The sequence below is a fragment of the Danio aesculapii genome, chromosome 14 (assembly GCF_903798145.1).
Source record: "Danio aesculapii chromosome 14, fDanAes4.1, whole genome shotgun sequence".
In the NCBI taxonomy this organism is placed as follows: Eukaryota; Metazoa; Chordata; class Actinopteri; order Cypriniformes; family Danionidae; genus Danio; species Danio aesculapii.
The window spans coordinates 25,651,878-25,677,162 of record NC_079448.1 but is presented as its reverse complement, the minus strand read 5'-3'; the positions used below and the strand labels follow the sequence as shown (position 1 = coordinate 25,677,162).

The following is a 25,285-nucleotide window of genomic DNA, read 5'->3' as shown; positions in this document are numbered from 1 at the left end:
TAATGTAAATCCATTCTTTAACCTAAAGGTAAAGCAAACTGAACAAAACAAATATACACTCCTTTGCATTACACTAAATAACCTCAACATAAATATGCACACGTTTCAATCCATATTTATTGAAACAACAGCTGACAGAACCAGCATATGACAGAAACTCAATTGTAGGCAGACAGAATTGTTCTCAATAAGAAGTCTTACAGCATTGTGACTTGTGATTTTCTTAATATAAAACGACATGCAAATGTAGCCACTGATTCGCTCACTGTCAAGAGTCTCCCTGCTGTGAGGAGGATGATGATGATGATTTAGCATTAGCAGTCACTGGAAACATAAGTTAACATTAACAAAACATTATGTTACATAACATAACGTGTAACGTTAACATAACATTACACAGTGTGTTTAATCAAGGTCCATGTCAGGCTTGTTTTCTGTGTTTTCTGCACTGTCTGCAGCAGCTGGTTCTGTGCCACCGGGCTGAGCTTCAGGGTTTTCCTGTGTGTTGACGGGCCCGTTCGGTTCTGATGGGTTCTCTTCTTTTGGCAAGTCCACTTTGGGCTTGGGTTTGATCACGACTGGATTGCAAGTAGAAAACAGCTCCTGTGGAAAATGTTGGAATACATTTATGTAGCATAATGCACACTGATATCTAATCAGCCAATCACAATGTAGAAACTCAATGTATGTAGATCAAGATGATCTGCTTAAGTTCAAACTGAGCAGCAAAATGGGGAAAGAAAAGGCATTTAAAAAGGGGTAGTTCACCCAAAAATGAAAATGTACATTATTTACAATATTATTAGCTTTAATCCTGAGCAAATAGTTGGTGTGCACATAAAAGCGTGAGCTTCCAGTCACTTGATGATGTATATACGAATGTGCACGCAAATTCATTTAACAGAATGGAGTCATGCATGCAAGCGAAACTTATAGCAGTTTCTACATCTTGAACAAATCACAGGTAAGGAACCATTTTGAAAAAAAAAAAAAAAAAAAAAAAAAGTATTCCCGCTCGTGTCACCTCACGTCTACATGATCATTTGCTCAGGCAGTGGAATACAGCTAATAACACTTAAAATAATGTTCAATTTCTTGCACAGACTGTTTGACTACATAAGACCTCAGCGTATAATCAGAAGCCTCTGGGACTGATTTGGACTTTGGACTGGTGACCATTGACTTGCATTATACGAGTCACTAAAGACCTCAGATTCACTTCTTTGAATCTTCTTTAATGTTCTACTGAAGACAAAAATAGTCATCTTCAGTGGCCTGAGGGTAAATTATCTGGAAGTTTTAATTCCTGGAAGAACTAGTCCTTTATGTGACTGCATGTGACATGGTTGGTGGTGGTCTTTCAGAAACTGCTGATTCACTGAGCTTTTGATGCACAACCGTCTCTAGGGTTTACAAAGAGAGGTCAGAAAGAGAGAAAATGTAAAAATGTCTTTTGATCTTATTACAACTGAGGTCTGCCGAAGAGCACATCTCTGAACACAAAACTTATCAAAACCTTGAAGCAGATGAGCTACAGCAGCTGAAGAGCATCAATATAATAGAAATCAATTCTGAGACCTGCATTGCTTGTCTCTCTTAAAGGTCCAGTGAAATGTTTTGAAATGTGCATTTTTATTCGATGTTTGACGTAATCTCAACCGTAACACAAATAGAAGGCGGGACATATTGTAGCTCCTCCTCCTCAAAAAAAAAAAAAAACAGTCAATAGCGTTTTGTTTTATCATTGCTATGCCAATAAGAGTGGTTATGCTCAAGTGCATCAAATGAAAAGCAAATGAGAAGTGACTTTAAGGGGGCGGGGCATGACAGATACTAAAGAGCATTTGATTGGTTATAATTTGAGACTAAAGTATGAGGTGACGTCAATAGAACTGTTGATCCATTGATCCTGTTGAACTGTTGATAGGCGGAAGTGATAAACTACAAGCTTTACATGTTCATATTAGTTGTTGATCTTCTGAGCGCACATTCTGTCACTGTTTTGGAGCACACTAGCTTATAGATATCTTCTAACAATACTGATGCTAACATCTAAAAAAAACTTCATTTTAATTTCATGGGACCTTCATATCAATTCCAAGCCTTAAACAGCAGATGGCGATCTAGGTTAGTTTTTAATCGTACACCCAAATGTTCATGAGCAAGAGTGCTTGTGCGTTCATTTAAGCTGGCTTTTATGTAATGACATCAATGTACACACTATGAACACTCTTGTAATTCACTTTTCATATCTTTATTAAAGATTATTTTAGGTTAAAACAGAATTTGTCCAGAATATGTATATATGACTATATATGCACAGCTAGTGTTTTTCAGCCAGTAATGAACTTCCGGTGAAAGCTCTATGTGACTACTTTCAATTTTCAATGTCAAGTTTCTTTGACAGCATCGATACTGTAATGTAATTCAAATATAATCCGTTAAACAGACTGAAGCATCCATTTGGCTGTTAAAGCGTAAAAAAAGACAAAAGACTGTTTAAACACAGGCGCCGTCATTAGCCACAGGTCAGCACAGAAAGTCCATTAAAAATACTGGAGTAAAATTAATTTCCATATTTAAAGACATGGCGGGAAAAAATATAATTTAATGCAGTTTTACTTGTTTGGACTGATACCCACTTTATATCGTATCTCAGCCAGGCCAGTGAAAGACACTATTTTTTTTTTTAAAGAAATCAGATCTTAAACGCAGCAATTTTGTATTCACCTTATTCTCCGCGTACGAGTGGGCGCAGCCATTTGAATCATTTTGGCTCTAAACTTCCGGGATCATTCACTTCCATTCATTTTTAAACGTTAAAAACAGCTCGTTTTGCTGCTTGGTGTTGCAAACTGATATTTTCTTATTATATTATTCTACTTTGTCTGTATTGTAATGCAAACACTTGTTTGTAGAGTAAGTAGTTTGACCGTTTTTTGCCGTTTATTATTTCTAGTCATTTCTCCCATAGGCAGCTGAATCGGAAGTTCTAAAACAATCGCAAAAACGCGCGCACTTCCGCGTTGAAGAATACGATCAATAGGATGACAATTCACCGGAAGCCCTGGGGCTGGCTGACTGAAATTAAAAGTCTGTGTGCATAAACCCCATTGAATATGGTTGTTCGTAAATCATGCAGCGCCATATGCGGTTTAAAACAATTTAGAATAAATTCATGAGAGATTTGCGATGCAGAATTTCAAAACACTTTTCTCTTCTACAGCTCTAAGAAATACTTATTTCATGATTCTTTACTGTAAAGTGTTTATGTACAAACACAATAATCAGTAATTGAATGCTTTTGATTATTTTCGTTCCTGATTATTAATCGCTTTTATTATTTAGTTTTTCAGGCTTAATACCAACACCACAGCACTTGCATTTTTACCATGGTATTGAATTATAACACTCATGTGCTCAATGTAACAGTCACTGACCCGTGTTTTGGCCTGGATCTCTGTCGTTTTCACCACCGGCTCGATGGCAAGACTCTGTTTACTCTGCTGGTTCATTTTACTGTTCATCCAGATCATGACATCATTCACCATCTTGTCCACCTTCTGAATTTCTGCCTCCTCCAGATGATCATACTGCTCTTCCTAAAATTTAGAAAGCCACGTGAAGCCACTGTGTGCTAAACAAGAGCAACTTTGTATCTTTTGTGATGCGTTTACTTCACCTTGGTTTTGTAGGCCTCAACAATCTTCATGTATTGCTGCAGCTGTCTGCCCAGCTCTTCAAAAGCTTTGGGTCTCTCCTCAAACTCTCTGTATCTGTCTTGAATGGGTTGGCCAAGGTTCTGCAAAAACATTTGTGACATCAGTGAGCTTAAAATATTGTTTAGATTTACAGTAATAAAAAAGACAATACTTTTAAAACTGGCATAGTTAGAGAAATTCAGATGCTTACAGTTTATATTAGAGGTGTGAACCTACAGTGGTCTCACGGTTCGTTTATGATTATCACGTCATCGATTTGGTTCAGATCGATATCTCGGTGCATCGACAATGCTTTCCATACACAATTTGATTCAACTCTTGTATTGAATTGTATAATTTTAAAATACATTTTCTATGTATTTGTAATACAATCTTGTCCTTTAATACAAGCAGTCAGATATAAGAACTGTACCTTTAATTTTATCTGCTCAAAATTAAAAAAAAAAAAACTCTTTTTGAATGCATCAAACAAAACAGAGAGAGAGAGAGAGAGAGAGAGATAGATAGAGTTTACTTTCATTTTCTCCATAGCAGTGAATTAGGGGTAGGTCTGGACGATTAATCGAAAAGTGGGAAAAATCATAATGAGGGCAAAAAATAAATAACATAATCGTCCATTAATCGTAATCGAATTAAAATGTTCGATTAATCGGGATTTGGAATTTAGACCAAATCGCCCAGCCCTAAATAGGGGCTTCTGCTATGACTTCAGTGTCAGTGAACGACTGCCCAGTGTGTCCAACAAACACACACAATGAATTGTGCAGTGTTTCTGCATTTTAATTACTCGTGCTCACCTCCCATGCCATACTATTATGGCGACATAGCGCATATGAAATAAATGACGTCAGTACATAATAACCGGTTAGGATCTATTACTGATACCAAATTGTGCACGTCTGCATTGCGGTGCACAGAAGAAACAAATAATTTAGACACCTCTAGTATATATTATATATTGTAGAGAGTAAAAAGTATTTACTACCTTCAGTTCAGCAAGTTTGTCGATGTATATTTGTTTGGGCTGGTCTTCACCATCCTCATACAGCCAGACCTCAGTATCTTCTAGTTTTAATGAGAGAACGTCTCTGTCCTGTAAGAGAAAACAGCCCCATTATTTGTTTTATTGACAACTAAATTGATTAAAGATGATTTTCTGTTACTGAAATGAAAAACAAAATAAATGTTGCTTTAATTAAACTAAATCCAAAAAGGTATTACTAAATCCAAAATAGACCTGCTAAAATTACATCCATAAAATAACTATATTATTAATTACTATGAATATTATTAGTAATAATAATAAAAAGATAACAACAAACAGATAACTGATAAAACCTAAACTAAATTATAATGTTATGCACTAAGATGGTCATATACTGACAGTGATATCAACAATGTCTGAACAATAATAACATAGTGAACTTGCACTTGAATGTTGTTTGAAACACTTTATACATTACCCAAAAAAATAAAATAAAATAAAAAATACCAGGTCACCTCAATGTTCCTCAGACCTAACTAAATAATACATAGAATATTTTCTTCTATATAAACTTTTCAGAATTTCTTTCAAGACACTTTCTCCCAGGATCCAGGCCCTGGTGCTAGAAAGCATGCATCTTGATTTGAAGGCATGTAACTGCTCTCACACTCTCAGTGACGAACTTCTCGAATATGCCATGTAGTTTGTCCCTCATCTCGTACACATACTCCTCCACATAATTCTTGGCATCGTTGCGCTCCTTCTCCAGCTTGTCCTGCATGATCATCTTACCCTGAGGAAAATAAATTTCACAGAAGATTAACTCAGCGCTAAAAACATTTCCCCCATAATCTTGTTTTGAGAAATCACACCTCGCTCTCCACGAACAGATTCAGCATGTCGTTGGCCAGCTGCCACTGCGGGTTGTTTTCGATGGGCAAATCCATCACCTTTGTCTTCACCTTGGGCTTCTTGGCTTGGGGAGGCTGATCTGATTTCTTCTCCTGTTTGCCTTCCTCTGCTGAGGTCTGAACAAATCGTAATTCGCAGGTTGTTATACATGTAGGTGTTTGGATCAAATGACTCAAACTCATTGAATTGGTGAGTCATTGAATCTTTTACCTCCATTTCCTCGGTTCCAGCTTTTTTCTCGCCATTTTCCTGTTCCTTCTCTGGAGTCTTTTGTTCCTCTTCATCAACCTGCATTTTGTTCTGTGAATGATTGAAAACACATGGTGGGAACACAAAAATGCCAAAATAGTAGAGCTATGATGTAGAACTAAATGAAACGAACACAATGTTGAGGAATGAATCGATAAAAATAGTGAATGTGTCTAAAGGGTCATGAAACAATTGATCCTCTACATCATGAAAACAATTGAACTCTACATGTTTAGAGATTTTAACATAGATGTCTGTGTTGCATATTCTAGAATATAATGTTAGAATCAATCAATTTTATTTACAGAGAAAACTAAATCAAGCTGTTTTTCATGTTTCGAGATGACTGCTGAATGACTATAGTAACAGAAGAGGTGTCAGTAGGCATATAATGGTATGTTTTGTTGTAATTATTGCTGAAGCTTTTAACACAATATATGATTTTATGACAATATTGTCATAACCACAAACATTTTATTTGGAACTAGGCTCATTTTACCATTTTTGAATTCATTCAGACGGTCTAAGGGTCTGACGAGAGCAATTTTAGCTTAGCTTAGCATAAATCATTGAATCTGATTAGACCATTAGCATCTTTCTCAAATTGAAAAAAAATGTTTTAAAAAATTTTCTAATTTAAAGCTTGAATCTTCTGTATTTCTGTACTAAGACAGACAGAAAATAAATAGTTGTTATTTTCTAGGTTGCCATGGAACTATACTCTCATTTTAGTGTAATAATCTTTCTTAAACTAAAAGGTAGAGCAAATTGTATCATACAAAACAAATATCTGCTCTTCTGCATCATTAAATTAATACTACAACATTGCATGTTTTAATCCATAAATATTGAAACAACAGCTGACAAATGCTACTTGGCAGCAGCAGCGATTTATAGCTGCTATATATTTTATATTTTTGTTTTATCAGCGATTTATATTATATAGCACCTGAAAAACATCCTCAGCTAGGTAAAAGTGCTGCATAATACCATTGCACCTGATAAAGCCATGCTACATCAGAAAGGTTCCTTGATTATTATGCGGGAATGAAAGTATAGTTACTATAGTATAATATAGTATAGTTGCCTCAAAGCAAGGGTATTTATTTTCTTTTTCAATAACAGTCACATTTTGTTTTGACACCAGCAGCATGACGAGGCACCAAGAGTCTGTATTATTTTATATATTTAGAGTAACAAAATGTAATTGCAATACAATAATAGTGTACAATAGGTAACAACTTATATTAAGGTCTCAGATGCCAGTTAACCCATTAAGCAAGATCAACAAAAAATAGCCACATTTATTACAGATAAAATAAGTAAAACAGTTCACATTTTTTTTGTTTTCAATGAGTTTTATACATTAACATCACCTAAGATTATTAATTGCTTTACAAGTAGTTTTCAACCCCAGTTAAGTTTAATTAACTAAAAGTGTTAACCAACAACAGTATCAATCAATAAAAAAAAAACAAAAAAACAATCAATATCTTGTGTATGTTGTAAGAAATGTTTAATGTTCGAGTTTGAAAATAATTACCCTACAAAATCTTTAAGGATTTGGTATCATGACGGACACATTATCATAGTGTAAATATTCTTAAACTATAATCTAAGAGAACATTATTACACGTTTTGGACTTGTTCCGAACTTAAAACCTATTGGAGAAATAAATTACAATCTATTAACAAAATTGCTAATGTTAACCTTACACCTGATGCAAGATTTATGTTAGAGGGGAATGAATCACTTCTTCTGCTCGATCAAAGGAAGAATTTACGTTTAATTAAAATGGCTCTGATAGCAGCAAAGAAATCCATTGCTATACAATGGAAATCAGTAGAACCACCAAGTCATATCGTATGGCTTAGAGAACTTTCGTATTATGTTCCTGTTGAAAAAATTATGTTTAATCTCAAATTAAAAAAATGAGTAATGAAGTTTGTCTGGTGCATTTGCGGTTTTAAAAACTTTTTTGGTGTGTTAAACTTAAAAAAAAAAAGTCAATGTTTGAAAAGATTTGGGGCACATTTATTGAATACATGAACAACTTGGATGTTAAATTGACTGAAAATAATTATGAAAAAGTATGACTCTTCAATGCTTTAATCTTTCATTTGTCATCATTATTTGTTTGCTTGTTTATTTCCTCTTATTTTATACACATCAGCTCAATGTTTCACAATTATGTCCATTTAAGTGTTCTGTCGTGTGAGGGTGAGAGTAGGAGGGGAGTGTGGTTAGAAAAGAATGTTTACACGTATACTGATATGATTCTGTTAATTGTTGATGTGAAACTAATAAATAAATTGATTAAAAATGTATTCTAAATTATATTAAATAATACATAACTATTCACAGTGTTTTAAAATGGACATATTACGTCTTCATTATTACTATACTGCATTACTGAATATTATCTATCTGTCAATGTCTCAAATATTCATGAGAGGGCATGTCCACATCATATGAAAATATGCTTTGCTTCATTTTTCATGACAAGACTCCCACTTCTGCATCATTTTTAGAACTGTGATGAAACATGGCATTTCATGAGTAATTTAGCTATTAGAGAGTGTATGTGAAAAAGCACCTAGTACCTCATTTTCTTTTTCTGTGCTCTGCTCTGTTTCCATGCTCTCCTCTTCCTCCTCAGATTTCTGCACCTCCACTAGTGAAGCACTGGACACGCTAAAGATGCCATGGATGTTCACTCGCACCTTCACCTTAACTTTTGAACTCTCACCGGAGGCCTGGGGAACCACCTTCTGGACAACATACTGGCCTGCAGAGAAATTTGATTGATTTATTTTTTACATACTGACAGTATGCAAAAAAAGAACTTGTGCAGGTCTCCTTGTGCAGGTTGGCGATTGCCAACTCAAATACATGTGTTTTACAAAGTTTCTTGAAATACATTTTTGTTTCTATAGTAACAGAATTACTTTGTTATAGTTCTCTTTTTTTATTTACAGCAGGTCATTCTGTCACAGATCATTAGACAATCTCTCAGTAAAATGACATAAGGTCCTACCAAAAAAAAAAAAAAACTAGATTTTGTTCTTTATGCTTTCATACAAGTAATTCAATACAAAGGAAATGTTTCTTCAGTTTTCTAGCTAAACCCTGAATGAACTGATGGCTTGGATTTTCTGATGGATGTCCGCTCCAGGATGGCGTAACACATATCCTTTCTTATGTCTTCATGATTATTAATAAACAGACCTTATTAATAAACAGACCCCATAGTTTGTGACTCCGCGATTGCTGAATCCAACGCAAAAAAAACAAAAATTCATCATTTAAAAGCAAAATAAATAGCAAAAAATGTAAATAATCTCATCAAACATCCAATTACAAACCATATAATCAAAATATATTGATTTCAGTTTGTAATTAATTGTTTTACATGACTTATTTGAGTGTTTCTTGAAAAATGAGGTCTCACCTGCGCCCTCACAACCATTACATTACATGGAAATGGGGGATGGGGGTGGGGATAGTGGTCAGCCTGTGCATTAAGCAGACGCGGATGAAGAGCGAGTGATTTACATGTGAAGTCGAAGCAAAGATGGGATTAGACATCCTGTGGTGCGAAGTAGGCGTTTTGTGTGTTTGACACGCTTCAGACTGCAAAAAAAAGTTGGAGCAATCATCTAACAAACGGAGCAATGGCACAGACAGATGGAGATTGGTTCAAGGATGATGCCCGCTGGACGTGACCAAATTGAAAGACATTATTTGTGCCTTACATGTATGGCTGGTACTATGATTTTCGTGAAATTGATAAATTATTTAATTTTACTCTTGCACTGCAGTTAACGAGAGAAAAACGCTTCCGTCACTGACGAGTTTTACGCCAATCTGTGTTTTAGGTGTAATAGGGTAGAGGAAGCCCTAACGCATGTCCTGAGTGAGGTACATGTCAGACGCTCTGGAAAGCAAAATCTGAGAGAAAGTAAGATCGCGGATAAAATTGGATTTAAAAAAAATAAATAAATAAATACTTACTTTGGCCTTACTTACTTTTTGGCCGTTTTAGATCTTGTCTTGACAACAGACCAAAGCAGCTTTAGTTTTATGATTCGAGTCATTGTCATTGTGTCAGATTGCACACCTAACAAAGTAGGCTACCTAATATGGTAAATAATATATATATATATATATATATATATATATATATATATATATATATATATATATATATATATATATTATAATTGCAAAAAAAGCTGAATGTTTAAGAGCCTAGATTATATGATGACTTTAGTGTCATCCCACTTCAGAGTAAAACTGGAATAATGTGTGTGTGATTGCTTTTCTGTATGCCAATTTATTTGTTTCCTCAGGATCTACTCAGCTAGGTCAGAGGTCATGTAGCCCTCTTGAGTGGACCTGGACTAATGAAGAATTGGAACCAACTGTTCCTATTGTTATTTGCTGTGTGTTATTTATGTCTAGAGTGATATTTGTCATTTTATGTGTTAAATCTTTTAAAGCTAATTCCTTTGTATACAAGCTGCCAGTTTGGATGTAGATTATACCAGTTTTTAACCAGTACACTCAGCCTTGGGTAAGAAAGATTGTACTTTGAGTGTGTGTGTGTTCTATTCGATTGTGGATCAATTTACAGGTCTGAGGTCAGCTCTAAACAGCCTAGTGGCTGTCTGACTTTTTTTACGCTTAAGATATTGAGATATCGTTTAGAATTGTACGCATTCACCCACATGGTCTATCTGTGTTCTAATCAGGTTAAAACACGTACATGTATGACACAGTTAATGACGTAATGTAAGAGTATAATTATTGATGTTTTTGAGATTGTAAGCGGAGCGGCCTACGAACTCATTGCGAGTGTTGTCTTCTGCTGATGAAACTGCAAACTAGCTTCAGTAAACTTTATTTATTTGAATCTCTGACCACGGATCATCTTCATCTGACAGACTGGTTATTTTTGGGTTCAAACTGTAATTATCCCTACAGAACATTTTATACTGATGTAAAACATTTCTTTTATAAGTCCATTTCTATCACTTTGAATCAATTCGATGGATTGATCCATGAGTAACAGATTATTTCAACAACGAAAAAAAATGTACATCAGGGACTTGCTGACTACCAACCCTTACTGTCTATGAAGAATTAGAGAGCCTCCATCGTATTTGTTTTTCCTACTATGGATATCAGTTGTTACAGGTTTTCAGCTTTCTTCAAAAGAAGGTCTGGAACCACTTGAGGATGAGTAAATAGTGAGTAAATTTTTATTTTAGGGTGAAATATTGCTTTAACAGAATTTCTTAACTGAACCATAAAAATAAAGTTTTACTGACTATGTTACACTGGAATTTAATGCAAGTTTTAAAAATGTACTCACAGTTTTACTTCAAAACGGTGAGTGTGTGCATACCTATTGTGGGATCTGGATAAGGGAGCTCTTTAGGGGAGTTGTAGTATGCATCCAAGGTAAACGGCTCTCTCCGGTAAAAGGTCAACACTTTAGAGAAAGGTGCGGCATGGTTCTTTGGGAAAACCTCACAGTCACTGCAATAGAAAAAGTAAGCAGCACTGTAAATAACATACATCAGCATAAATACTGAAATACTTCAGGGCTGCAACAGCTAATCAATAACATAAATAACTAATTTTATAACTGAATAACTATTTAATACAACAATTAACTGATGTGTAATTGTGGTAATTGAGTGATAACAACAACAACAAATAAATAAAGTCATAAAAGTTTACAAGTCTTACAATAAACCTCAGTATTGAGTAGTATATCAATATCTCTGTTAGCATGCAGGTACATTTTGGATTATCGCAAAAACTAAATGCTTAATGGAAATGCCAAGATGCACATAGATTTGAAAATGCACATAAAAACTTGTGAACAACTGAGTACTTTTAACCGACATAAAAACATGTGCATAAATTATGATGTAAACACATGTACCGAATAAATTCCAGCATGTGCATCAAAAGGTCATGTGATTTTATTTTAAAAGATCATGTGATGCACAATGGGATGGACAAACCAGTGGACTGAGCACACTAAAATATCTGAAATGATGTTTTGGTCATTCCAAAATCCCCTAGCCAAAGTACATCAAATTAATTCAATATTATTAGCGGCTGCACTCCCAAAGTGTAATCTTACACCTCAAAAAGCCACCGTAAATTCATTGCAGTCAGTCTTCATCTTCAGCAGCACAATTAGTTTAAGAAAAAGAAAATTACAGCACAACTCATATTTCTTTTAGATATTGGCACTAGCTACAATTTTTGTCTCTTTGACTCATTGGATGGAACCAGTGCTTAATCCCAAATTACTTATGGGATATTACACAGATAAATCTAATTTGCATCTTTGGATAAAAATCGCAGGTAATGAGTGTCCTAATGCAAGGTTTAGATATGTATTCATGCTGCAGTCGAAAACCATTTTTTTAACGTTGAGCTTTTTTTTCAGTACATGATGAATCAAATAAATGAATACATTTATAAACAGCTATGTTTCCATCCAAAGATGCTAATTAAATTTAAGCACAAAACTGGAATATCGCATAAAAGATGGGAAACTTTTTTTTAATTTTGGAAATATTTAAAAAAGAAAGAAAATAAATTTCAAAGGGGGGCTAATAATTCTGACTTCAACTGTATACATACATACATACATACATACATACATACATACATACATACATACATACATACATACATACATTCAGTTGAAGTCAGAATTATTAGCCGCCCTTTAAATTTTGTTTTCTTGTTTAAATATTTCCCAAATGATGTTTAACAGAGCAAGGAAATGTTCACAGTATGTCTGATAATATTTTTTCTTCTGGAGAAAGTTTTATTTGTTTTATTTTGACTAGAATAAAAGCGGTTTTAAATATTTTAATAACCATTTTAAGGTCAAAATTATTAGCCCCTTTAAGCTAAACTTTTTCCGATAGTCTACAGAACGAACCATCATTATACAATAACTTGCCCAATTACCCTAAACTGCAATATATAATATAAAAATATATAATATACATAAATATATATATATATATATATATATATATATATATATATATATATATATATATATAAAAACAGTATTTGAATGTCGCAGCTGTTTGTACCTGACTCCATCCTCAGCTGCAGAATTCCATTTAAGAGAGATGGGAAACGGAACCACTTCTGTTATCGAGAACTCACGGACTTTAAAAGCCGGAGAGAGGATTGCGCACTGTAGAGAAATGAGTGCAAAAAACACTAACAGGTCACAACAGGGTCTTGTTAAGCTAGAAAAGCTTCAGTCAGCAAAGGAAATGTGATGTGAGCGTGACTGACCTGGAGAGCACATCCTCTGGCCACAGCTTCGTCTGCATTTAGCGTTGTGCTCGGCTCCTTCCCAAAGAACTTGCTGATTCGCTCTTTGATGGCCGGCATTCTAGAGGCACCGCCCACTATTTCTACTGCATGGATGTCATCTTTCTTCAGATCTGCAGAGGAGACAAATGCTGAATGAATCATTTCCACTGATTCGGTGCAACGTTTATCAGCCAAGCAAGGCTCATGACTTACGAGCTTGTTCCAGGAGGCTGCGCAACGGAGGCTCCACTCGGGCTAAAATATCAGCACACATCTCTTCAAAATGAGCCCTGTCATAAAAACAAAACAGTATATGAGCGGAGTTAACTGCTTTGAGGATGACAACTCTGATAAAAATACAATAATCCCAATTAGCAGGAATTAATGTATAATGAAGCACAAATATAAAGATTTAAATGTATTATTTTAAATGCAGATTAATTTAAACATATGCAAGGGTTAATATATGCTATCAGTCTTAAATGTCATTTTCCCCCCCTGACTTTCACCGATTAAAAAGCTGAATTTGCATGGCCTACTATGAACAGAAAAACAAGCCACTGTTGCATTCTGCAGAACACAAGAAATATTTTAGCTTTAGGCATGTGAAAGACAAAAGAAAGGGAAGACAAGATGATCACCCACCCCACCAAAAAAAAAATTCCCATAATCTTGTGACAGCTACTCTCCTATCTGCATCAAACCACAGAATAGAATTTGAAAAGGCAGGATTTTCCAGTTATTAAATAGTCCCTTTGTTCTAACATGATAAGCTAATAGTCCGCATATAATTTAAACATTTCCAAGGTATTTAATCATATAAAGGCCTTAAAATAATAAGTCTACTTGAGTAGCATATAGAGATATGGCATAGGCCAGGGGTGTACAAACTCAGTCCTGGAGGGCCGGTGTCCTGCATATTTTAGTTCCAAACCCAATTAAACACACCAGAACCAGCCATTCAAGCTCTTTCTAGGTATACTAGAAAGCTCTAGGCAGGTGTGTTGAAGGAAGTTGGAGCTAAACTATGCAGGACACCGGCCCTCCAGGACTGCAGTCAGCTATGCCAACCTATGCCAAAATCTTTTCAGCAACGTATAATAATAAAACATTTTGGCTCATAACATTTAACGTAAGAGAAGTGATGTTGACAATACACACCAACATAAATCCACTATTGCTAAAAGAGAATCTACTGTTACCAGCAAATAACTCTATGTATATGATTATAAATACTACTTTATTTCCCCCCTGATATTTCAAGCCAAATGTTTATAACCTAGTAATATCATCTAGCTTTACGAAACTTTGAGGTATTACATTTCAGGTGCTCAGCTGTAGTAGCACTGATTAAATAAGGACAGATGATGGATAATAACAAAAAAGTACACTCTGTCCTGCAGCTCTATTCATAATATACATAGAACGCTTGTGATTGTGACATTAAAAAGTGAAAGTATTGACAGTGGCTTCCTCATACGTGCACATTAAAGGACTACACAATATCATTATATTATATTGAAGGCACATCCCACAGACATAGGAAAATGGGGAAATCTGGAATTAAGACTATTAGGTTCAATAACATCCCTAAATTTTGTCCTCAAGAAAGCAGTTACAGTTACTGCTCATTCCCATGTGCGATGAACACTACGGGTGTCAAAATTAATTGTTTCTTCTATGACTGTGATGCAGACGCAAACTATTTGGTTCAGTAATAATCATAACTGGTTATTATGTAGCCTACTGACGTCATTTATCACACATGCATTATATGGCTGTAGCTTACTATGGCGAGGGAGGAGATCGTGAGTTATTAAAACGATCCAATTACTTTAAAAGCAGATAAGTGTGCACAATTCACTGCTTGTGAGTTTGCTGGACAGTCTTTCACTGACAGGGAAGTACATCAGAACCCAGCTAGGAAAAAATGAAAGCTGTAAACTCTCCCTCTCACTTTCTGTGGCCCCTTTGACCTGCTGGCGTGTTTGTGAGGAAACATTTTATCTCTTTTCTTGGTTGTTACAATGTTAATTTGTGGATCCAGACATGAGCTTGTCTGCAGAGTGAGTTTTCTTCACCGCGCCGCATTTTATAATGGATCAGCTGATCGCTGCGTCTGTTTAACATCAGTGTCCGTGTTACTGTTTGCTGAACAGCGCCAGAGCCATGCTGACCGTTAAAGCCAATCGCAGCCTTTTCTGTTGAGCGCGTGATCAATCATAGTTATTTAAGAACTCGCACAACAATGCTCAAAAAGCAAGCGGCATAATATTTACTTTTGTTTATTTGCTATAAATAATCATGTTGTTCTGTGCATGTACTTCAGTTTTGTTTGATACATTCAAAAAAAGTGTTTACTTTGAGCAGGTAAAGTTAAAGCTACAGTACATTTATCTGACTGCTTGTATTAAAGGACCAGATTGTATTACAAATAATATATAAATACATTTATAAATTCGGTCATTAATTTTCTTTTCGGCTTAGTCCCTTTATTAGTCTGGGATAGCCAAAGCGGAATGAACCGTCAACTTATCAAGCACATGCTTTAAGCAGCGGATGCCCTTCCAGCTGCAACCCATCACTGGGAAACACCCTACACACTCATTCACACACATACACTAAGGACAATTTAGCCTATCCAATTAACCTTTACCACACGTCTTTGGACTTGTGGGGGAAAACGGAGCACCTGGAGGAAACCCATGCGAAAACGGTGAGAACATGCAAACTCCCCACAGAAACGCCAACTGACCCAGCCGAAGCTCGAACCAGCGACCTTCTTGCTGTGAGTATTTATAAATTATACATTTTAATAAAAGAATTATCGTGTTGCTAAATAAAACATCAAATTGTTTATAGAAACCATCGTCGATGCACCGAGATATCGAATCGTCATTAAACAGTTTTTTGCGATTCCACGATTGCTGAATTCAACGCAAAATCAACCAAAAGTCACAAATTTTTTGCGATCCCACAAAATTCTTAATTAAACGCAAAATAATCGTAAAAAATGTAAATAATCTCATCCAACTTCAAAACATATAATCAAAATATATTTATTTCAGTTTGCAATTAATTGTATTACCTGACTTATAGACGTCGCATACGCAGCGCACGTGATGTATTTGAGTGTCTCTCGAAAAATGACATCTCACCTGCGCCCTCACAATCAGTACATTACATGGAGAGGGGGGGGCAGAGCATATACAGGAATCGGAGAGTGAAACTCAATACCTTTTAAGACCTTTTTTAAGACTCTTTCCATAGAACCGGAAACACTGGCGAGATTTTGGTGCTTTGCAGCCTGTGCAGTAAGCAGACGTGGATGAAGCGCGAGTGATTTAAGTGTAAAGGCAATGCAAAGATGCGATTAGACATCCAGTGGCGCAAATTGTGCATTTGACACAAATCAGACTGTAAAAAATGTGTGAGCAAACATCTAACAAAAATTGAGCAATGGCACAGACAGAAAAGCAAGCAGCTTACTATGATGGGGATTGGTTCAAAGATGACAGCCGCTGTACGTGACTGAATTGAAAGACATTATTTGTGCTTTACATGTATGGCTGGTACTATGATGTTCGTGAAATCGATAAATTATTTCATTTAACTGTTTTCCTGCAGTTAACGAGAGAAAACACTTCCCTGCCACTGACGAGTTTTACGGGAATCTGTGTTTTAGGTGTAATAGGGTAGAGGAAGCCCTAACGCATGTCCTGAGTGAGGTACAAGTCAGATGCTCCAGAAAGCAAAATCTGAGAAAAAGTAAGATCGTGGATAAAATTAAGAGTAATACAACCTTCCTTTGGCTTAATCCCTACCGTTTTAGATCTTGTCTTGACAAGAGACCAACGTAAAGAAGCTTTATTTTAATGATTTGTGTCATTGTGTCAGATTGCACACCTTACATAGTAGGCTACCTAATATGGTAAATTATATCTATTTTCTTTTATATATATATATTTTTTTGTATCGCAAAATTGTCCACAAATTTCTGGGAATTACTGCCACAAAACAGTCATTTTTAATAGCAAAAAAAAATGTTCACGAAAATAATCTTGATAAACTAGGGGGTCTGAATAAAATAATGATTAATAATGAACGTGACAACACCCATGATTCCACAATCCGTCACGCCATCATCAAAATTTGTTTGCTGTGAAAACATCCTCTAGTGCAGGGGTCACCAATCTCGTTCCTGGAGGTCTGGTGCACTGCAGGGTTTAGCTCCAACTTGTCTCAACACACCTGCCTGGGTGTTTCAAGTATACCTATTTAGACCTTGATTAGTTTGTTCAGGTGTGTTTGATTAGGGTTGGAGCTAAAATCTGCAAGACACCGGACCTCCAGGAACAAGTTTGGTGATCCCTGCTCTAGTGGCAAAATTTAACGTGCCTTTACGCCTTGTAATGTAGCACAAATCATATCAACTACTAGCAATTTTATTGTGTTTTTGGACCCTGACAGGTTGTTGATTTTATGGCTGAATTATATATTGACATAAAAGTTGAGATTTGTGAGTCACACAGAACAACCAAATATGTTTTGAAACCCATGAAATACCAGTCTATGGGGAATCTATGAAAATAAAATTATACAGGTTGGAAATGACGTGACTACTAAACGATGAAAGGATTTTAGTTATTTGCAAGTCATCACTAAATTTGAGTGACTCTTTACCTGTTGAGTCTGCTTGAGACGTCAACGTCATTCATGAAACACTCGATGTTGAGCGGCAGGTCGGAGGAGTTGGCGCTCATCAGCTTCTTCAGCTTCTCACACTCCTGGAAGAGCCGGACCATAGCTCTGGGTTTGGTCTTCGCATCTAGCTTGTACTTCACTACAAACTCCTCACAAAAATATTTGACCAGCCTCTCATCAAAGTCTTTTCCTCCCATTTCAGGGTCAAAGGCTGTAGCAAGAATCTGCACGACCAGAAAATTTTTTTATTTATACTTCCACATGCTAGTCACGATCATGTTTTGAGGGTAAATAATGCCATAACATCAGTACATACCTTAAGCTTGCCTTTATTAAAGGCACACACAGAAACCTGGTAGCCTGAATGGCCAATATCCACAAACACCACATTCCTTGGCTTTTCCTCTGGAGCGGGAAGATCCTGCTTGTAGATGCCGTACGCCAGAGCCACTGCACATGAAAAAAAACCACAGATGACATTTAAGAGTGAAACTTAAAAGAGTTGTGAAAGAAGCGCAGTAATTAACTGACCTGCAGTGGTTTCATTCATGAGTCTCAGACAGTTGAGTCCTGCAATCTGAGCTGCATCGATGACGGATCTCCTTTCAGCATCGGTGTAGAAGCAGGGGACCTTAGGGATTTTAAACAGCAATCATTTATTTATGGTATTAAATGAGGGGATAAAAAAAGACCATGGTTGACTTGAGCCTCATGTTCATATGGCGTTAAGATGCATTTTTCTATCAAGTGGATGACTGTACAATCAGGTGTAAAAGGTGTCCCCAATGTTTTGAGATTATTTTAACCACTTCCATAAGGTAGTTGAAATGCATTTGATTAGATTGCTTTTGTTTGTGTTTACCACCATGTCAGCTTCGATAGCTATTTTAAATGGCGAGAATCTGTATACTGCAGATCTAGTTTATATCAAAGTCCTGTTAAGGGAAGTCATTTCACTCGGTGGCCATCTTTGAAACACCTCTTAGACAGTGTGCTCAGGCATTCTGTTTGAATGGGGGAAGAACAAATTCTCTGAAATTGCTTGCCAAGCTTATGATTGAATTTCATATTAGGAATCACCAAAAAAACTACACAACATCTGTCTCTTTTGTGTCATTTCTAAACGTTTCAAACAAAAATCAAACAAAATCATGTCTGGTCCGAGCCCCACCCCCAGAGAATCGCCAGTCTAGAGCGATCGATGATTGGTTCCTGTACAAGGAGGAGGGATTTCATTTGCTATATTGACCGTTACACTTTTCCCCATTCAAATCTATACGAGTGACATGTATATTCCAGATTCTTTTATTATATTAAGGTTTTAATATTTATTTTTGTTAAAAACTCTACAGCTGTATTTGTATTAACAGTTGCCATGTGTTTGAGCAGCCGCAAAAGAACACCTACATATTCGACATGTTATGGGAAATCAATGGGTTGCACCAAAATGCATGGATTATCACTAGAATCATAGTTACCATTCACACTTGTAAATGGCGTAACAGTAATGCATCCTGGCTGGCTACTGATCCCCAAAAACATGTTAATCCTTGATGAAAGCAGGGCATTTGTTCCGTAATCTGCCAATTACTATATATGGAGTATAACAGCATTTTTCTGCTGATCTTTAAAATATAGCTAGTTTATTTGTAGGAGGTTAGATAAATTTGTATTCCAGATTTACTTCGCAATATCTGTCCTGCATGAATCTGCAAAGTTGTTTTTTTGACATCAACAACATATGAATATTCCAGTGGTTCCCCTGGTGTTTTCCTTTCAGTGCAGTAACCTTTCATGTCACACCTTTCATTATTCAACAACAAGTAATATATTTAACTAAAATCTAATTAAATTTAAATAGAAGCAAAAAATTACATAAATACAGCAGAAAAATGTAATATCACCGTATTAAAGGTATGATGCATTCAAAGATTTCTCTGGCCAGTTATTTATCTTTTCTGGAGTATATGTCACTTTTTCATTTGAAATATGCAATGCTTTTTATCCTAAATGTTTTATACATCCAAGCTAAATGTATAAAATGTGCATACATTTAGATTTTTGATGAATGTGACTTGATATTTGGAATTGCAAATTTTTTAATGGCTAGTTCGGTATCACTTTAAATGTATGAAATTAGGCTTGCCATTTATAATGAGTTTTCTTTACAGTGAATTACACTATATTTATTTTATACTTAATTCTTAGGTTATTTTCATGTTCTGAATACTGTTAAATTTCAAGAATTTGTTACTACAATGCATGTTTGCAATCATTTTACTTAGACTATATCACATTATATTTGAATAATGTCATTTGAATTTTTTTAAAATGCGACCTACTAATATTTTCCCTCACAAAAACGCATGATATGACTAAGGCTGCATTATTTTACACTGCAGATCTTGATGGTTAATTCCAATTTTGTGACTCTATCTGATTTGTATTTGTTCGACGACTTGCTTACATCATCTTTTATAAGTGACTTTAATAGTTTATGACAGAAAAGTGATCATTCGACCTTTTTCTTTTAATTTAGGCTTTTTTTTTTACCAGTAAGCATTTAAATGTCATGTCCAAGTCCAGTTTTTAATGATGCATGACTCAATTTTACAGGTGAAAATCCAATCTACCTGCTTACATTGCAGAAATGAAGAAACATATCAGATTCAAATCTGATAATTTTCCACATATGAAGGAGGCCGGAATGGGATTTCAGCCTCGATAACGCAACGTGCAAATTCTCAATAGTCACGTCGTAGGATCTGCAATGTCAGATCAGTTTTAGATTATTCACCCCCTAATTTTAGTGGGATTCTAGCTCACCAGGAACAACAGTTCAGAATGTTGTGGAGTCATTGCAAACTTAATAGAGTGAACGTGTTTCCATTTGCTTCGATTTTAAGTTTAAGATTTGAAGTAAACTGAAGTGAAAATATTAGCGCATCAGAAATGATAACATTTGAAGTTTGAACAAAGATTAATTGTATAATTTTATTTATTTTCATATGATTACTCAATTTGTGTACTTGAATACAGTTAGACTCATTTCATTTGTGTTTCTGCTATTTTATTTATTCATGCATGCATATGTTTATTATATTTTATGCAGATTAACTGTCCTACGAAATCATCCCAATCAGTATAAAATGATGAATTCTTTTTACATACAGATTCAAGATTCTAATGTTGTGCAGTTCTAATCTGATCTGAGTAAATCTGAAACCTTGTGATTTTTTTCCTGCTTACACATACATTTGATCTGTGCCACATGAGAGAAAAAAACAATAAAATATTCAGAATTGGGTCTCTTGAAGAGTCTACGCAGTGTAAATGCAGCCTAATGGACCCTTTTCATGTTCTGAGTTTCTCAGTAGCCGAAGTCGTTAAAGTTGGGTAAACTTATAAAATATAAAGCATAACAAATTATTATTTACAATCCTACTTGCTGAAATAATAAAAGAAAAACTTGACAATGGCATTACCAAGACTTTCAAAAAGAAAAAAATAGTGTCTGACTGATAACAGCAACCAGCGGAGAGAACAACATTAATAATACATTCGTCATAATACATTCATAAATACATATAAATGTTGATACTTAAAAAACAAACAAACAAACAATATATTAAAAACTTTCAAGGATTTAACATGCTGATGATCGTTAAACGCATCATAACCGTCTTGTGAAAAGGGTCCATAAACTTATAATATTACACATTGTTTAAAAGGGCTTCAATCTTTTTTTTTTGACTCACAGAGATTACACAGTCAGCCACAGGCTTCTTGAGGGCGCTCTCAGCAGTCTCCTTGAGTTTGGTGAGGAGCATCGCAGTGACCTGTTCAATGCTGAACACCTTCTCCTCCTCCATGTACATCACCTACAACAACATGCAAGATCATAGACTGCTTAAAAAAAAGAAACAGCTCCCAAACACTCTCACATTTGCTGCACAACAGAACTGTGTGCTTGGCTTTAGAAGAAGGATTCACTGCCAAACTAGACCTCTGAACAATGCTGGCACGATGTGATCAGTCATCAGCATGTGGCGATTGCATGTAGAAACTAGAACTCAGTTTTCTTGATCACATTTCTTTTTTCAGACACTCACCTTTAAGCCCGTTGTCCCCGATGGCATCTGTGCCAGATCATAAACCAGACTAGGCTTCAAGTTCTGGACGAATGGATCTGAGAAAGCCCGACCATGGAAACGCTTGAATCCGTGGACAGTGTTTTTGCAGTTGGTGACCATCTGTGTTTCAGTTCAGACACATTAAAAAAAGATGCATGATTACAAATATTATAAATGGTTGAAGGTGGATTTAAGGGATGCAAAGTAAACTGCAAGCTATGGAGAACATAGATGATACCTGGCTTTTCGCTGCAGCTCCAATAGACCGATTTCGTGGTCCAAAAGACACACATGCTCTGAAATGACAAACAGTGGATCAAACGTTAAGACAAATGACATTATGGCATTCTTTATATTATATTTGTGTCAAATGCCCATTTAGTTGTCGGGATCAAATTAGACGTACAAAAGTGATTTTATATGTGTATGTATAACTTATAAGCAAGTAAAGTGTCTAATTTATTGTTTCAAATATATTGGGATAATATTGAGAAAACATGTTGTCAAAATCAGCGTGAAACTTTTATTTGATATATATATTTTAAACAATTCTAAACATCTTGCTGACAAATGGGTACAATCTAGAGCAGAGTTGCCCAAACTAGGGCCCGCGGGCCAAATCCCATCCCATCGCCATCCCATCTGAGAAGAGAAAGAATGATGGGGAGGGTTTCCAGATTGTCAATTCAAATTTAATGTAACCTTTTGTTTGTTTGCTTGTTTGTTTTATTATTAAAAGTGGACTGAAATTAAATGTTTCATTTAAATGGTGTAAATTAATCTTGTAAATGTAATTACTTAATTGTGTAAATGTACATACTGTCACCTGAAAATGCAAAGACTTTGATAAGCAAATCAAGTGACAGTCAGATTCTGCTTGACTATTAAGTCCAGCGTTGAACTCCACTGTGTTATAAATGTGATTGTTTATGTTTTTTATTTCATTAAGGTGTAATTTAAAAAGTAAAGCTGCATTAGTTAATATGATTTAAAGTAATGTTTTCTATTTATTTTGAAATATTTTAAAATGAATTAGGAAATTACCCATGGCAAGTAAGGATGCTCTGACCGATCGGCTGGAGAACGGTACCTGCCGATAATCACATTTTATGACTCGATCAGAACTTGCTAATCTGGCCAATCGCATAAATTGATCGGAAGTGTTTGTTTACAAATTTACAAGCAGAGGAAGATCCATTTTAACCTCTTATACATCAAATATGTACATGTTGAATTCTTCTTCGATCATTTGCGATGTTTCCAAATTGCACTGTTAGTGATTTTTCTAACCAAATTGTTTTATCTGTCTTATCTATTATTTTCTGTAAAGCTGTTTTTGACCATGACGTGTCCACACTAAATGGTTATAAGAGATGTGTTTAAGGGATTATATGCAACATCCTTTATTTATTCTCATAGGAAAGGAGAGGTCTCCACTTAGGTAATATACCTAGAGGGAAAACGTGCTTTATGCAATGGCAAAGTTATGGAAAGCTTGAAGCAGGAGAATCGGTACTTGATATCGGCTCTAAAAATCCTGATCGGAGCCTCCCTAATGGCAACTTTAATATAATATAGTTTGCTGTATTTATCTTCGGCCCACAGCTTGCAATGATGTTTGGTTTTTGGCCCATCATACAAAAAAGTTTTGGCACCCCTTATCTAGTGGTTTGAAGGGCATTGGCAAAGAATATTTATGACATTATGAGATAGATAAATACAATTACAAAAAAGATTTCATTGATCATTTAATCGTATGTTACATCTGTGTTCAGCAATTTTGGTTTTAAACACTGTTTTGCTTTACCAATATAAGCTAAACCACAAGGACATTTAATCATATAGATCACATTTTTTTTTTGTATTGCAAGAAATCACACCTTTAAACTTCAATTGCTTACCTGAATGGGGATGACTAAAAAACTGACATTAAGATGTTAAGTTACACTGTGTACATTGACCACATCTATAATTACCTTCACAGACTGAGAAAGGATTATCAGAACGTTCCGAATCATGATCCGCTCTCACTAACATTTGTTGCAAGTTAGAACATATATATATATATATATATATAAAATGACAACCACATCTAAAGATTTTTGTGCTAAATACGCCTGACAAGACCTTTTGGTGTATAAACTAGTACATGGGATGATATTTTAGTGGCTGTATTTTAAAAATCATTGTCAATATCAATGATATTCATTACTTTTTTTTTTCTCAGGACACACAGTAACCTACAAAAAAATATATAATAAAAAAATTATCACATTTATTGTTGGATGTAATTAAATAGGATATAAAGATATCACATATTATCTCATATATTAACCATTTACTAAATAATTAAAAGGAAAAATTAATACTAAATAAAATGATTTCACATTAAATGATACAATTTAATAAGTCTAAACAAGATAAGGAAAACAAATGAATAATGTAGGCTACTATTGACACAGTATAGGTTTGTTAACTATTTAAATGTTTAAACAATAAAGTATCATGGTTAAGAACAGTTCTATAATAATCATATCACTATGTTTTTTTAAGTACCAAGTACCACGGTATTTTCAAATCGCCAATCACGTATGACTATGGTATTGTGTGGTACAGGGAGGCTCCTGAGCGGTCTGAACACACTGTCAGATCAGCGTGTGTCACAAAGAAAGCCCGTTATAAACAGCGGCTTTCCGCAGTTGCACGACTCAGCTAAAAGTTGACCTGTTTATTATCGTGTGTGTTTGTGCTATAGAAGTGCAGATGCTGAAGACTCACGGTGTGCATCGGTCGCTGTATTCATTGGCCACAGTCTCGATTCCTCCGGCTCGAGCTACCGCAACATAGCAGTTGAGAAAACCCACGTCAAAACCCACCACCGACATCTTAACAATGGCAGGATTACTCAAGTACTATAAGCCCGAAGTCAAATGTGGACTAGGTGGTCAATCTGTAAAATGCGAAGAGTAAATACGACAGTTTTAATTCATTATTCTACTGTAACTTCATGGAGGAATGAGGCTGCGGATGATAAACGCCGCTCAGGAGAAAACAGGAACATTTCCGGTTCAAGGCGGAGCTTAAAGGTCCAATATAAAAGTAATATTAAAAGCCCTTCGAGTTTATATGAATGACAGATGGATAAATAATTACACAGTCAAGATAGATGTATAGAACTTGTCACAGTTTAGAAATTTAGTTCGTTGGTAGT

At 35.4% G+C, this 25,285-nt stretch overlaps 1 protein-coding gene across 1 annotated transcript; it reads right to left on the bottom strand.

Annotated features, from left to right (window-relative positions):
* Positions 1–93: 93 nt before the first annotated feature.
* Positions 94–25,134, bottom strand: hspa4b (heat shock protein 4b). Its single transcript, XM_056471996.1, has 19 exons — positions 24,853–25,134; positions 22,313–22,370; positions 22,054–22,194; positions 21,700–21,822; positions 18,473–18,572; positions 18,258–18,391; positions 17,921–18,165; positions 13,451–13,527; positions 13,217–13,368; positions 13,006–13,112; positions 11,280–11,413; positions 8,473–8,657; positions 5,830–5,919; positions 5,580–5,735; positions 5,375–5,500; positions 4,708–4,815; positions 3,683–3,802; positions 3,441–3,602; positions 94–603 (listed from the first exon to the last, which is right to left on the bottom strand). The coding sequence occupies exons 1-19, from the start codon at positions 24,957–24,959 to the stop codon at positions 406–408; spliced, it is 2,523 nt and encodes an 840-aa protein (XP_056327971.1). The 5' UTR covers positions 24,960–25,134; the 3' UTR covers positions 94–405.
* Positions 25,135–25,285: the final 151 nt, after the last annotated feature.

Excerpts from the sequence above, each read along its gene's own strand:
- hspa4b (XM_056471996.1), bottom strand. The coding sequence starts at position 24,959 with ATGTCGGTGGTGGGTTTTGACGTGGGTTTTCTCAACTGCTATGTTGCG. Across the intron at positions 21,823-22,053 it reads CGGGGACAACGGGCTTAAAG|GTGATGTACATGGAGGAGGA; the intron begins GTGAGTGTCTGA and ends ATGTTGTTGTAG. Across the intron at positions 13,369-13,450 it reads CAGCCTCCTGGAACAAGCTC|ATCTGAAGAAAGATGACATC; the intron begins GTAAGTCATGAG and ends TCTCCTCTGCAG.